This window comes from Macaca mulatta, chromosome 6 (genome assembly GCF_049350105.2).
Source record: "Macaca mulatta isolate MMU2019108-1 chromosome 6, T2T-MMU8v2.0, whole genome shotgun sequence".
Taxonomy (NCBI): Eukaryota; Metazoa; Chordata; class Mammalia; order Primates; family Cercopithecidae; genus Macaca; species Macaca mulatta.
The window spans coordinates 89,965,173-89,982,008 of NC_133411.1; the positions used below are offsets into that span (position 1 = coordinate 89,965,173).

The 16,836-nt window shown below is 37.3% G+C and overlaps 1 protein-coding gene across 3 annotated transcripts in view; it reads right to left on the reverse strand.

Annotated features, from left to right (window-relative positions):
* The window catches only part of HAPLN1 (hyaluronan and proteoglycan link protein 1), an 82,290-nt gene that overhangs the window by 10,979 nt on the left and 54,475 nt on the right, over positions 1-16,836 (reverse strand). For all 3 annotated transcript variants that reach the window (XM_001112414.4, XM_078004439.1, XM_078004441.1), the window contains one exon: positions 1,416-1,787. In XM_001112414.4, the coding sequence (XP_001112414.2) occupies positions 1,416-1,787 (372 nt within the window). The remainder of the gene's footprint in view (positions 1-1,415; positions 1,788-16,836) is intronic.

Below are 16,836 nucleotides of genomic sequence, written 5' to 3' on the forward strand. Positions count from 1 at the left end.
AATTTTGTAAAATAAACATAGATAGATAGTAAATATTGCATGTGAATTACTTAAGTTTAGGAAATATTTTGCTATATAAAGATAGGGTTTTAGAAGAAAAAGTAACAAGAGATAATATAATTCAAACTCATTTGAGGATAAGTGACCTGCCCCAATTACAAAACTGATACCGGCAGAGTTGAGGTGAACCTAAGCCTCTTAATATTACTAGCTCAAGGCTCTCTCCAACCTTTAATGCTCCTCTGATAAATAGTTTTAATTAATATTTGATGACCGACTGTCTTCTCTAAGTCAACTCCTTCCATCCTGAATAATGCCAATGTTCATGGATATTAATGTGAATCAATAAAAACTTAAAGCACAAGGTGGCATGTACTCAAGGCTGAGAACTATCTATGAGAGACAAGGAAAGGTCACAAACATGTACTTTACAATGTTGTGCAATTTATTAGATGTATAAAGCAAATAAATCTCCATACATGTGATAGGATTGTATGGGATTCAAAAGGTCAAATAGTCAGTGATACTCTAGTGGACCAAACAGATATTTTTCCAAAAGCCACAAATCTGTCCTCGGGGGTAAAAGGAGCTTCTAGCAAGCGTACACTTAAGAGTTTTATGTAAACAAGGAAGGAAGGCATTCTATCAATGCTGCCAAAATCCACCCTTCAGTGTAAAATAATGCTGAAATTTATGAAAAATAAGGTGTCTTGTGATCCATGAGAAACTAAGGAGAGGAGTGTCTCTAGACATTGGGCAGAGGGGAGGCAAGGATAGCAAGGACACTTTTTATTGTACGGCTTTGTACACATGTTGGTTATTAAACCTATTGGATGGCTTACTTATTTAAGCAATAGAATTCTCCCACAAAATGCCCTGACCAAACGGCTAACAGACTCTGAACCCTTAGAAAATCACTTCTTTAGAAGAATATTTAAAGCTACAGGTTACTTTTTTGTTGAATTAAGGTTTTGCAGTCATTTTACAGAATACGATTACATATATTTTACTTAGCAGATGTCCTTTACAAAACATGCCATTATTTTGAAACTGAGATAATTTTAGAAACATCATACAAAGAAGTACACAATCTGAATTTCTCAATAACGATATAACGGAATTTAAATTTTGAGTAGCATAAGGCAGTATCTGAAAACCGTTAATTCAGTTCCACTGCACGTTTCTCCTAGTTACAAACAGCTTCAATTTTGCACATAAGCATTGTGTATACATTTCAAACATGAAAACTGGAATCAAAGGCAGACTATAGAATACAAAAGAATAGAAAAAGATGCTGGGCAAGGACTTTCGGTTTTTCACTTTATTACTGTGGTAACCACTAGACATTACTCCTCATGAAAAAACGCAACTATTAATGATCATTTCTATGTTGAACGTGACTTATAGATACCTACCTTGTAAGTCCAGTGCTACCACAGCAGTATCGTCTTCTAATCCTTCAATCACCTCACACTTATATCTCCCATAATCTTCCAGAGTGAGGTCTGTGATGACCAGAGAAGCATCATTATCACTGCCTCCCTTCAGAAACACCCTACCCTGGTAGCCTCCATAGGTTTTTTTGTGGTATCCCATGGAAACAAAAACATCCACTTCCTTGAGGTAATCCGAAGTTAGCTTGGTCCACTTAATTCGGATTTTATGGATTCCTGAGCCAAATGCTGTAGGGTCTCGATAAAATTTGCATGGCAGTGTAACATTGCCACCTCTGTGTGAGAACACCTTGGCTTGCTCTGCTTCCACAAGTAGACGGGGGCCATTTTCTGCTATAATTAAAAAGGAAAGAAAAAAAAGAAAATAACTGTTAATATACTTTCAGACATTTTTGTAAAATGAAATACGTTACATATACAGGCTATCTGACAAAGGATAGCTTTGGGTGGTTAGCTTCTCTATCTCTTTTGAACCGTATAGAAAGTGACCTCTAATAACTAGAGGGTATCTCTAAAGTAGTCGTGTATTTTAAACCAAAGGGAAAGAAGTTACATTATCGTCAGTAAGAAATATTGGATATAAGACTTCACAGTCATTTGAAGGTCAATGATTTCATAATAAATTCTATTTATTATTGTTTCAATTTTTTTCTTCTACATTTACATATCAAAAATATAGAAACAAGACCAAGAGAAGTGAGAGAGTTGCATGACGGGTTCATCAGTATAAACCCAAACATTTCAAGGTAAGGTAAACCCAGCTGGGCTTTCTAATACAGTAAGTTTGTATTGTACTTACAGGCAAAATATGAAGCAACATGATTCACTTTCATTGTACTGTTCTGGCCAAAGAACTCAGAATATCCTCACATTTATGACTTCTAGTCAAGTATACACCTGTGTTAGGCTGTTTTGAAACCTTTCAGGAAATATGTATTTCGTTTTCACAGAAAGATTAGACAAAGGTAATTTTAGTAAACGCTTTTGACAAATTCCAGAAGATTTTGAAATGTATTCCTCAAAATTTGAATGTTAAAAGCATATCCAAAGTTATACTTCTTTTCCAATTAACCAAATAATTATTTCCTTCTTTACCCCCTTAAATATCCTTCTATTCTCTCTCTTTGCTTTCTGCTATGTCTTATTTTGCAATTATCTTATTACTTCCACCTTTCCTTTCCTTGTCCTTTTGTTTTCCTCCAAGGACTTTATTGCCTTCCAAAGAGCACCACAATATCCTGAGTCTGCCAAGTCAGCAGGTCTGCCATTTTTTACATACCAGCTGTTATTTTCAGATCTTGGCTTTCTCTGGGGTTTCCCCTGGCTAGCACATTGTGCTTTTGACCTTGACAGTGTCTCTTGAGGATGTGCAAGATTTGAAAATGAGAAAGCGATATAAGCTTTCCTGGATATGGATATCTTTGTGTCCATACGCAGCTTTCAAAGCTGCCAAAGCTGCCCTTCACACAGCTCTACAGACCTCCTGCCTTGGGCAGATAGGTGTTGAATAATCCTTCACCATGAATCATTTAAGATGTCCAGGTCACTGAGAAGAGTAGCCATGTTGAGACACACAGTTATTGAATGGCAAATATAGGATTTGGATTTTAAAATAGAAAGCGTCCAAAAAATAGACATAGCATCTCTTTTTTTAATCACACAGCAATCAGAATTAATATTTTTAATGAGCATATCATTTCATTTATAAATGAGTCCCAAGCCTCAAAAAGCTGAAAGGTTTAGCAAAGCCATCAATGCCCCTCACTTTGAATAGATAACGAAATGCAAGGATAATGGCTTCATTTAGTATTTAGTTAAGAGGAATCACAAATCCAGCTCATTAAGCATTTCCTTTATATTCCATTCTTGAGCTCATTATTTAGGACCATAGAATCTCAAGATATAAAAGATAAATCTGTGTAATTCTACCCTACATACAATTTTTCCCAGGCAATATCCACAATGCCTGCATGCAAGTTCTACTGAAACATCTCTAGTGTCTTCTTTCTAGGAGGAGGAAAAAGTGCTGTCGACTAAGTTTTCTCAGTAATGCCTGAGGGTCATAGGAAACATTTTCTTACCAGTATCTTCTGGGGGGCAAGGGTTGGGGGTGGAAATTTCCCATACTGGAACATAGTTTAGATAAGACACATAGCTACAAGAGGTCTCAGTTTCATTATTCTTTCAAGTTGTTTGGTTAAAAGTCAAAAATAATGCCCAAATGCACTGGCATAGAGGATATTATACAAGTTGAGAACAAGGGCTCTAATGTGACATCGACCTTGGTCTAACCTCACTTCCTCAATTTACTAGCTCTGTAGCCTTGGGCAAGTTGTGCAACCCCTAAGCCCTAATTTCCTTATATGTGAATTACAGATACTATTACCTACAACATACAATTAACCTAATACACATAAAGGGCTTAGGACAATGGCTGACCAATATGAAGTGTACACTGACTACTAAACTGTTCCTACTGCATAGATTTTACACAGTATTTTCCAACTAAGATACTGCCCAATATAGAGCATAGTTTTGTCATACATTAGTCTTCCATAATTTCACTTATTTATAAAGTTTTGAATCATGTGGAGTAAAAAGTAAATATATAAAATGCCACCTGTGAGACTTGGAAATAGGAGACTTGGAAAATTGGGAGGTTCAGTGTAATCATAAATGGTTCCAGAATGAACACAAGGTCTAAATGTTTTATAAATTAAAGGGTTAAGGCAAAGATCAAAACTCTTGTATAAGGGACTCAGACTTCTAATTTTTTTCTGTGGTTAACTGTAAACCATCTTGCAGTATTTTAGAAGTGTAGGCTTCTGATTTTGTTTGTGTTTTACTTCTACTCCAGCATTGTGACTAGAGAATGACTTGTGTGGTATAATGTTGAAAATTAAGCAGACACCAAACATCCACTGACCCTCACCCAAAATAGTTTTTTAAACAAGCCTATCAAAATGTATAAAATTCTACCATTCTCATTTGTTTTGGGGTGTGTGTGTGTGTGTGTGTGTGTGTGTGTGTGTTGAGGTAATAGATGCCAGAAGTCTTTGACTGAAATTCAAAGAACCCTAGCAAAGGTATGTAATGTATTTACTGACTAAGGCCATTAAGTTTCCTTAGGCTAAATCTCCAAAAATGGCCTTGAGAATAATGGTTTTGTTTGTTTGTTTGCTTTTAGAAGATCTACACTGCAGACTACATAGCACTGAGCATTGCTGGAGAAGTGGTCTGTTGCAGGCTCTCCCATGCCTTAGCTGTTGGACTCTGATAAGTCTACCTCATGAGAATCTTGAGCTTGCAGTTTTTACCAGGTGCTATGTCACAGGTTGTCATCACAGGGACCAGCCAGGAAACACGCTGAAGTAGACAGGGAAAGGAAAGGGATGAAGACAGAGGAAAGGGAACCACAGGTGCTGATTACAAACTTTGCACACTCGCCTAGAGAAAGTCTTGCATCTGATCATTGGATTTAAACTCCTGGATCAGTTTGAAATTAATGTTTAAATCAAAACTGTTTGATTGGGGCTGGGTGCAGTGGCTCCCACCTGTAATCCTAGCACTTTGGGAGGCTGAGGCAGGCAGATCTCTTGAGGTCAGGATTTCGAGATCAGCCTGGTCAACATGGTGAAACCCCGTCTCAACTAAAAGTACAAAAATTAGACAGGCATGGTGGTGCATGCCTGTAGTCCCAGCTACTCAGTAGGCTGAAGCAGGAGAATTGCCTGAACCTGGGAGGCGGAGGTTGCAGTGAGCTGAGATTGCGTCACTGTACCTCAGCCTGGGCAACACGGCAAGACTACGTCTCAAAAAAAAAAGAAAAAAAAAAAAAAAAAAGAACTGTTTGATTAGCAGGCTGTTGCACAGCCATTGAAACGCAAAAGATAAAAATAAACCTTGATCATTAGAATAAGTATTGCTTGTTTTTTTTTTTTTAAATAAAACTATGTAGCATACAACTGTCCATTTCTCCTTTCCCTTTCAGTATGAAAAGGTGCACATAAACATTTGCATAGTGTTAAAGAGCTTAATTTTGTCCATAAATGAGGCTGAATGTTGAAATTGGGGAAACTGCAGATGTCCAGTGGGGGACAGAAATTTTTTAAAGTGCAATTTACAAGTAAATAATTTCCCCATTTCCATTAGTGACAATGACTTGAAAGATCTGATGCCCTTCAAAGCTCAGAGTTGTCTCCAGGGGAAGCAACAGGGCCTGGTGAGAACACTAATGGGGACTCACTGAACCGCTGGGGCCTCGTTATTATCTTACAAATTCTGCTGTGAAATCCAGAGGACGTCATTTAGTTTCACCAAATAATAAAAGAAATGGCCTGAGCAAACAACTGATCTTTATACTTGCTATGAAATTTAGATGAAGACTTTTAAACAATAGGACAAACACAACTGGAGAAGAAAAACAATTTAAAACTATGACATTGAACCACTGCCTATTTTTCTTAGTCCTAATAAAAGCATAAAAATTTGTTTGGCAGTTCATACCCACAGAAATCTAGGTGACAGGAAAAAGGAAAGGGTGCTTTGGATCAAAGTTTATGTGTGTTTTTGGCTTTTTTTTTTTTTTTTTGAGACAGAGTTTCACTCTTGTCGCCCAAGCTGGAGTGCAATGGTACTATCTTGGATCACTGCAACCTCTGCCTCCCAGATTCAAGCCGTTCTCCTGCCTCAGCCTCCCAAGTAGCTGGGATTACAGGTGTGTACCACCATGTCCAGCTAATTTTTTGTGTTTTTTAGTAGAGATGGGGTTTCACCATGTTAGCCAAGCTGGTCTAGAACTCCTGACCTCAGGTGATTCACCTGCCTCGGACTCCCAAAGTGTTGGGATTACAGGTGTGAGTCACAAAGTTTATGTTTTTAATCCATACAAAGTCACACCTTAAACTTAGGTCATTTGTAGTTATATACTGTATGAATCATCATGGGAAACGATGACGGTACATGAAATTGGGAGCCATCCTGGAGAAGGACAGGGATGATCAGCTGTCAGGGGCTTCCTCACTCCTCTCCAGAGAGCCTTTCCCACTAGAAAGCCGCCTTTTTCATCCCTCCCTTCTCATGGTCCTTACACCACTCATTTTGAAAGTGAAGCCCTTGGGAACCTCCCTGATACAAATCAAAATTTCAATGTTAAAAAATAAGTTTATCTTTTTAAAATGAATTGAGGATGGTGCAAGATAGCCAGTCTTGATGTTGGTTACTTTCTCCACTGGTGTATGGATGAAGTAGCCTTATGACTTTTGGATTTCCTAGATCAATAATAATAATAATAATAATAATAATAATGATAATAAAAAATCCAACTGGGGAATGTGTTTAAGATGGCTAAATAAGAACATTAAAAATAATCTCTCCAGCCGGGCTCGGTGGCTCACGCCTGTAATCTCTGCACTTTGGGAGGCCGAGGAGGGCGGATCACGAGGTTAGTAGATCGAGACCATCCTGGCGAACACGGTGAAACCCCGTTTCTACTAAAAATACAAAAAATTAGCCGGGCATGGTGGCGGGCGCCTCTAGTCCCAGCTACTCGAGAGGCTGAGGCAGGAGAATGGTATGAACCCGGGAGGCGGAGGTTGCAGTGAGCCCTGATCGCTCCACTGCACTCCAGCCTGGGCGGCAGAGCGAGACTCCGTCTCAAAAAAAAAAAAAAAAAAAAAAAAAAAAAAAAAAAGAAAAAGAAAAAAAAAAAAATCTCTCCAAGAAAAAACTCTACCACCATCATTTAATTTTGTCCACTGTGGTAAAATATATATTTTAAAAATTGCTATTTTAACGATGTTTACATGTATAATTCAGTACCATTAATTACTTTCACCTTGTTGTGCAGCCATCACCACTATCCCTTTCCAAAACTTTTCATCATCCCAAACAGAAAGTTAATTTCTTTCTGACTTTCCAAACTGATAGACATAGACTCAGTTGTCAGCTCATAATGAGTTATTTGGAAAAAAAAAATGCACAAGGGTTTAAAAATACTTTATTTTGTGACATTTGTTAACACTTTGGTGAATTTGGATGTGTAATACTAACACTTTGGAAGCTGTTATTTTCCTTAATGTAGCCAAAGCCTGCAGGAGAATGAGCAGCCAGGATGGATTTGTGTCCGTCACTGTGCTTACCATAGTCTATTGCAAACAATCACTCTACCTTGTTTACGTTCTTTCTCCAGCATCAACATAGTGCCTAATGTAATAAGTGTCTGTGACTGAAATATACTAGTGCTGCATACAGCTGGGACCTAGCTGTGTCAGTAAACATGGATATCTGAGCTTGCTTTACACCATACTACCTCTCTAAAATGAACACACTTTATAAAAATAGTTACACACATTAAAGACACCATATTTAAGTAGAATATGCAATTTAAACATTTGTCTCTCATTGTACTTCACACGTTACATTTTTGTAGGACACATAATTTGGAAAATAAAGAGTGCCTTACTTATTAACCTTTAACTTTATAATTATTTTGTTTCCTTCAGACTGGAAGAAATCTAATTTTTCCTGAAACTGCTCACCTGGAGTCAGAAGAACCTATCTTTTGGTCACACGATTCTAATGTGTCTAATCAGATCGCATCAGAAACCTTTCCAGGTGCCCACCCCCATCCATGCTGACCCCCTCCCTTCGCATCCAGCCTTTACTGTTCTTTCAAAGAGTTCATTACTTTTATCAGAGACCAAGTTTTAGCTTGCTTCCTAGCTATTCTTGAATGCAGAGGATCTTGAGCCTCTAGAAGGGAAGACAGTAAGAAGGGTAGTAGAAAAATGATCTCATTCTTGCCTTGTGCCCTCACCTACCTGATTTGAATTTGAAACCTGGAGCTGGGTGCAGTGGCTCACAACTGTAATCCCAGCACTTCGAGAGGCTGAGGCAGGTGGATCACCTGAGCTCAGGTGTTCAAGACTGGCCTGGCCAATATGGTGAAACCCTGTCTCTACTAAAAATACAAAAATTAGCCAGGCGTGATGGTGTGTGCCTGTAATCCCAGATACTTGGGAGGCTGAGGCAGGAGAATCGCTTGAATCTGGGAGGCGGAGTTTGCAGTGAGCCAAGATTGCACCACTGCATTCCAGCCTTGGGTGACAGAGCGAGACTTTGTCTTAAAAAAAAAAAAAAAAATCTGGAATTTTTCTCTGGCACATCTTTGCTTTCACCTGGAAGTTTAAACTTTGACCTGAAGATACAGAGGAATACGCGTGCTTCTTACCATTTGTGAGAATTCAAAAGTTTGTGTAGTTTGGCATAAAGTATATCTGAAAGGATTCACACGAAACTAACAGCTTTGGTAGACTATGAGAAGCTGTGGGGAAAAGTGGGTAGAGGAAGGCTTGGGACATCTTCACATGTACACTTCCATAGTAAAACAATTTTGAACCCTGTGAATGTACCACCCATGCGCAAACTAAATAAAAATCTTATAAAAACAAGTGTAGAAGTTGAGGGAATTTAATTAACAAATAGACAAACAAAAACCGTTTATCTAGAGTCTCTGGAAATACACACAAGAAGCTGGTAGCCATAATTATATTATATTATTATAATTGAAGGATTTTATTTTCTCAGTATACCTATTGCTGTGTTTACTAAAAATGTGATCTTTAAACATGTATTTAAAACATGAAATACATGTTTCATCACATTTCCCTATTTTTTTAAAGATACTATTGCCAAAGATAGTAATTGTTGTCTAGTTTTGAACCATATAGGAAAAAAACCTAACGCTGAATATAGGATAAGTGGAGATTGCTCTTTGATATAAAGTGATTGGTGCTGTTTTTCATTATCGTGACCCTGCTGTTTGGTCTCACAGGCTACGAGATCGTATTCCTCCCATCCAGCCCATTTCCCAACCCTGCCAGGGGCTACCTTCTCCGTACCCACTGTACAGTCTTCATGCTCTGCTCTTTCCTATCAATCTGCAGCTAAATTGTGTTTTTATAATTTCTCAAACAGCATGTTTTGCCTTCCTGTTGAGATATGCATTATCACACGTGATATGCTATGAAGCATTCTTGTAGGTATTGACCAAATCCATCATTTTCTCTTTCCTTAGAGCTAAATGGATTATGTGATGAGAAACTGCTCAATACCAAAGGATATCTAAGACAAACCTTTTCCATGTAATCTTATAAATGTGAGCCTCTCTGCTTGAGCTGGGCATCACGAGGCCCCAAGGAGCTCTAGGAGGTCAACTGAGCACAGTTTAAAAATCACTGTTCTGAGATGTACACCAGAAACTCTGTTAATATCCTGATAAATATTCTGTTTCCTCTTAATTCTCTTTTCTGAATCGTTTTTTCTAGCAGGAAGAAGTAGAGTGTGAGGAGGAAATTTAGCTCTGTTCTGTTGATAAAGTTCTTTGTGGCTTCTGCCTTTCCACATTCATTATTTCATTTCTTTTCTCAGCAGTTATAGAGTATTAGTTAAGCATATGGACTATACCTTACATTGTGTCACTTAACTTTTCTGTACCTCAGTTTCCTCATCAGTAAATGGAAGTAAGTCATCTTCATCCCTGGGCTCTTATGAGGGTTAAAGGAAGTAATTCACATTAAGAACTTAACTTGGTGCCTGCTCTACAGTGAGTGCCCAGCTCAGGTTGACTCTTACTAGCAAACATTTACATGTCCAAAGTGTGCCAGGTGTACAGAACAGCTTCTATCTTCTACACTGTCTTCTTTACTGTGCTCTTCCAGAAGGCAATTCCTAGAAAGTACTGGTACCTGAGAAGTTCACATCTCATCAACTCTTGAGGATTGCCTAATCTAATGGTTCTTAGCAAGGCAGGAGTGCATTTCAGGACTACTATTTTAGAAGCCTTTTTAAACAAACTTATCACTATCTTTCCACCTATGTCCATGTCTTTGTTATCTACATCTATGTCATTTATATCTATACCTGTGCCTGTATCTATCCATCTATATCTACATTTATATCTACCTATATCAATAGCATTCAAATCCTATCTGCCCCTTCCTCTATTTCCTTGGGAGTTTCAGAGAGTTTGTCTTTGGGGTGGGTGTGGAATGTATGTATTTGCAGCTGCCATCCCTTCCTTGCTCCTCTTACCCCTGTTAAGAATTACAATGGTGGCCTGTCAGAAAAGTTTCTCTAAAGCCCAAGACCAAACTTTCTTTTTCTTAGTGATTTCTTCTGAAACATAGTTATATAAATTGAATGGAATAAAATGGGGACCATTTTAACCTATTGTGTCATGCAAAAGATGCCATGAAAAGGCTTTGATATTGCTGTATGTTCATGTATGGGTTTGGAGCACTGCCTGCATTTAATCTCATCCTCACCACCTAACAACCTCGTGACCTGGGACAAGCTATATAACCTCTCTCAATTTCGGAGTTTAACCATCTTTTTTTTTTTTGATACAGAGTTTCGTTGTTGTTGTCTAGGCTGGAGTGCAATGGCATGGTCTCAGCTCACTGCAACTTCTATCTCGGCTCACTGCAACCTCTGCCTCCCAGGTTCAAGCAATTCTCCTGCCTCAGCCTCCCAAGTAGCTGGGATTATAGGCACCTGCCACCATGTCTGGCTAATTTTTGTATTTTTAGTAAAGATGGGGTTTCGCCATGTTGGCCAGGCTGGTCTTGAACTCCTGACCTCAGGTGATCTGCCTGCCTTGGCCTCCCAAAGTGCTGGGATTACAGGTGTGAACCACCATGCCCGGCTGGTTAACCATCTTTATACCATCTTGTGATGAGTACTTAATGAGATGACCCAGGTAATGAACTTTTTATGAGAAATACACATGGTAAGTGATTTTAAATGTTAATATTAATTTATTACTATTGTTATCATTGTTAATTCTGATGGAACTTGTTATAGAAGTAAAAATAATCTTAGTATCTTTGTCAACTTAGAGTTGCCTGCTCTGGTTAATAATTTTCAGAATTTAAATTTATCTGTGTTATCAAAGATTTATGGATAAATAACTAGCATTTAATTTTTATGTTTTAGACCTAGAAAACACAAACCAGGTTATCATAATTATAGAACGATTAAAGAACACAAGAAAACGAAATAAAATTAGAATATTTCACTAATGTGTTGAGTGACATTCTTAATATAAACATACTCTTCAGGATTTTAACTATATTAGAGGTTTGTTTCAAAGGATATGGAGAAACCAAAACATTAGCATGAGTCATTCTTCTTCATTAGGCTGTAATTATCTACCACTCCTTAATTACTGGAAATGTGCCTTTATGTGGTAAAGGCGTAGAGCTCAACTCTACTTGTCTCCGCTCAGACCACTTCCACTTTGTGGTGAAGTGTAAGGTTAAGTAATTTGTAATTTGTAGAATGACACTGTTGGTTGTATACACTGATAAGGCTAATATCTTCACTTAGTAAAGAAGACATCAAGATAATACCATTACAGGAGTCAATCCTAGAGGCAATAGAGGATAAAAAGGGAACTGTGATTTTTTTTTACCTAACAAACATGAGTCAGTAGCCTACAGTGGGTCAGGTAATAAGTTCAGTGGGTCAGGTAATAAGTTTAGTGCTGAAACAAAACAAAAGGTAAGTCAAACACAAATGCCCAGGTGGGCAAGGCTGAGGGGAGTGAAGTGAGCACCTGGGCATGGTGAGGATGATAAAGAGTGGAAAAGGTTGTACCTATTGTGGGGAGCGCAGGCCCTGTTCTAAACAGGCAGCAGATACAGGTTCCCAGTGATGCTGTCCTATGAGGACGAAAGCTGAAAAATAGCAGGCCTTAGGATTTTTCAACAGAGACTAGAAATGCATCTTTAATGCAAAAATCTCCTATATCCAAGTGCTTGCAACTAATTTAAATTTTTAAAACATCGTATGAGAAAAGTAATTCCGCACATCCGTGATCAAGGTTCAGACTCTGGGAAGTGAATATGTGACCTCTGCATTTTCCTTTATCCTAGCTGTTGGTATGGAGGGTCTTCAAAACTCATACCAGGTCTGTCTTCTTCCCTTTGTCTGCATATCTCCCCTCCCCAGGTGATCTCATCTGGTCCCATAGTGATAAATACCACTTATGTGCTGATGATTCCAAAACATTCTTGCATTATACTTCTTCCTGAGCATGAAACTAGAAAACTCATCTTCCTGTTGGTCCTATATTGAATGACAAATAACTAACTTGAGTCCCCTGTCCCTTGCCCAAATCTGTTCTCCCAGTCTTTCTCAATTTAGTTTATGCCTCCATCATCCATTCTTTAGTTCATGCCAAACTCTAGCAGCTGAGCTTGATGTGTCTGTTTCCCTTAATTCCTACATCCAATCTATCAGTAATTGCTGCCATTTCTTCCTTCACTTTTTTTTTCTTTTCAAATTGGTTCATCTCCATCCTTTTCCACTGCTACCATCCTGCTCCCTGCCACCATGATTTCTCACCTGAACTCTCAAGATCCTCCTAAAAGGTAGCCTCGCCTTTACTCTTGGCACCCCGTAATCCGTTATTCACATGGACTTTTATAAATGTAAATCATATTGTGTCACCCCTTGCTCAAACCTTTTAAACATTTTCAAATGATTTTGGAATAAAGTCTGAACTCTGTACTCCGGACCACTTATAAAGTACTGTGGTCTGCCTCGGGCCTACTCTCTGAAAGCACAACCTCCACTCTGACGGGCTGCAGTCTCTTGGGCTTCTTTTGGTTTGAAAGCCCAAGGCCTGATAGCCTATTCCAATCTCAGAGAATTTGCATTTTCTACTTTTTCTACCTGGAATGCTCTGCCTCTGGTTTTTGATGTGACTTTCTCCCACTCATTATTCAGATCTCAGGCTGATGTCCTTGCTTAGAGAGCACCTCCCACACTAGTCCTCAATGGCGAATGAACGCCATTGAGCTCACTGCCCCCTCAGTGCTCTTTCACAGTCTTTTTTCCCTTAAAAACACTTTTTTTTTTTTTTTTTGAGCCCGAGTCTCACTCTATCACCCAGGCTGGAGTGCAGTGGCGCAATATTGGCTCTCTGCAATCTCTGTCTCCTGGGTTCAAGTGATTATCCTGCCTCAGCCTCCCAAGCAGCTGGGGCTACAGGCATGAGACACCAGGTCTGGCTAATTTTCGAATTTTTAGTAGAGACGGGGTTTCACCATGTTGGCCAGGCTGGTCTTGAACTCCTGACTCAAGTGATCTGCTACCCTTGGCCTCCCAAAGTGCTGAGATTTTAGATATGAGCCACTGTGCCTTGCCAAAAAGAACTTTTATATTTATTATTTATATGTACATTTGTTTTCATTTATTTATTCAATTATGTACGTAAGCCAAATAATGAGTTATAAGAAAAAAGGCCGAAGTTCAAGAAGCTTTATTTTGGAACACACTTTGATTTTAATATATTCTGGGAAGTCTATAAGATGCTGTTACTATATGCATCTTTTAGAATAAGGTATTCTGTTTATACAGAAACATTTAAATGAAGCATTAACTATCTAATCAGCTTTTCAGTGCTTCAATACTTTAAGCTATTAGGACCCTTTGTTAATGACTGTGATAAAAGTCAAAGCAAAATGAGGATATAAAGATAATCATATGCAGATTTTTGCAGATTTAAAGTCTGACAGCATAATTGACAACATTTTTCAAGATAAAGTAAGAAGTAATTGTTCATAACCCATGTAATACTGGAGAAGAAAATTTGAAAATTTAAAACTTTGTAATTTACCTCTCTGTGCTGAAGAAACCAAAAAGAAAAAAAAAAGAGAGAACAAAAAGCCTTGTATAAAAGTGTTCATTATTTTTTGCTAGCAATATTATTAGTCATAGATAATCATGAAATCATTCTGAACAAATATAGTCATCTACAAAGAAAATATATTTGTGTCATATATCTTGTAATGTATAAAGGCTACATTACACATATCTTTGACTTACATGTCTTTCCTTTCACCTGCTCTTTCTCTACCCTTCAGTAACTCTGAGCCAAAAAGACAAACATAATTTCCAGTGCTTTCCAGGAACAAGCTAAAGCAGGGAGGGAAGCAACATTTCAAATAGACTCAGCTAGAAGTGGAAATCTCCTCTCTTCAAGGGTATATTTTCAAAGCGTTTTTAATTTGAACTTTCAATCCCTCTTTAGAAATAAGATAGGACTCTTTGTTCCTACTTTTTTACTGAGTCTCCGTTCTTGACTGTAGTAAAATGCTTCTTGTTCTAACATACTTCATTCGTTTTATACTTGATGGATTACGGCCTTTCTGGGTTTTCCAAATCCAAAATGTCTGTTTTTCTTTTGAGTCGACAGTGTTTGGAAAAGGTAGGCAGAATTCTTATTTAACTTATTTTGTTCAATACACTCTACAGCACAATCCCCAAGCATGTGAAAAATTACTCCACCCACCTTAGATGTGGTGATTAGTCACTGACTAACAGTGAAGTCAAGTAACCAACATGTTGAATTAAGCCAAGATTAAAATGGTACCATTTGTACTGACTACTTGATAATCATTCTTGAAGGCAGACAAGTCTAGGGCTAGTGTACTGTGACAACACAAAATACACAAAATATTTTTGAAGTAATTTTATTTTGAATAATTTCCTATGTTTTTAATGTTTTCATTGGAAATAAGAATATTTCTTTTAAAAAGATTTCATTTCTCCCCTTGATACTATTAGTGTGATAACCTCTTGATTGAATATTTTAATTTGTTAGCATTTTGGTGTTTGTATTACAAAAGACTCTTCTAAAATGGTAATTTTCCACTTTCCACTTAAAATAAAGAACATAATCAATAAAGAATCTAAAACTATTATTTATTGATATTTGGTAAAATCAGAGCATCATCGTGTTGAAATCACTGTAACACTAAGCCATTAAGCTATAGTTAGTTCTTTAGCTGAGTCAAGGTTCTTGCAGAGCTGCAACCAAAGAGAAAGCCTTTACTATTTAATAGGGTTTTCTTGGTATTTGGGAGAGTTTCCAAATAATCATTGGCTTCACACATACTATGCTGATTACAGCACAAAGGATGACACAGGGAAAGCAATGTCTGTTTAGTATGAATTTGTTGCTACCTGCAAAGATTATTCAATACAAGCTTTTATACCTGGAAATATTATAGAACAATACTGCTTTAATAGTTCACAGAATAACATAGAATTCAGCATTCTAGATTTTTCAATATCAAGTTTAGAAATATTCTTAAAATGTATTTTATGAGTTCAGCTCTATTAAGTGATTAAACATTTAATGGATATGGTTCAAAGTTCTAAATAGTAAGCTCTTTTAGTTTGGTAACTAATTACTCTTTTCGCCACATTTGCACCTTCATTTAACACTTATTTTATTTTTTCTTGCTTGCTTGTTGCCTTGATAATATTGTCAGTAAGCACACTGAAGAGATGGTTTATATTTCCACGGAGAATAACCCAGTGTTTTGCATGGAGATGGCCAATGTTCAGCAAACGGCTGAATTCTGTTTTCTCAAAAGGACACACAAATGCAAAGAAGACTAGGACATGGGCTAGCAATTATGCATACTGACAGAAGCAAAGTTGGTAAGAAAATATATATTTCTGTTACCATGATTAATAACTCTTTATTCTTAGTAATGACTGTCTCTCTCACTAGACTATAAGCTGTTGAAGGCAGACACTGTATGTTTTGTCATCATATTCCTAATGTCTCCACATAAGTGCCTAACACATTTGTTGAATAAATAAGTTGTCTATGGGTGTATATGCATGGGTGCAATATATGAGTATTTTTACATATGTATGTATATTCCTACATATATACTTTTGTTCTTTACTTTTAAGCTCATTTATTGTATTAATATGGTGATATTCTAAGTTTGATCAAATGGCAAGTCTATGTTTAATGCAGTAGGTTCTTATTATCATTTTTGGTTTCATGCCCTCTGGTAAATTGATAAGAAATTTTAGATTTAGTTATCTAATATGGATGGTGTGCTAATTTTTATAATTCCATGATGGAATTCTCTGATGTTTTATAGCTATTGGTTTTTAGACAGAATTATTAACTCTCTCTCTCTCTTTCTCTCTCTCTCTCTATATATAAATACACACACACACACACACACACACACACACACACACACATATTTCCCCCTATGATTTATGAAATATTTGCAGAATTTTTCCTGGTATTTGTAGATTTTGCATTGGTGACTGCAAATAAGATATTCTGCCTCAAAAAGACAAAAATAAATTGATTTAACTTTTCCAAACAGACTCAGAGAGTTCAAATAAGTTTTAGGTGGGAGAGAGAAAATTAAGACTGAGTAACACATATCCAGTTCTTCCATAAAACTTTGGCTGTGCAGATGGTTTGTGATCATACATTATTAAATTCACCTCCTCCTTGTGATACATTTTATGCCACCAAATCCCAACTCTGCAA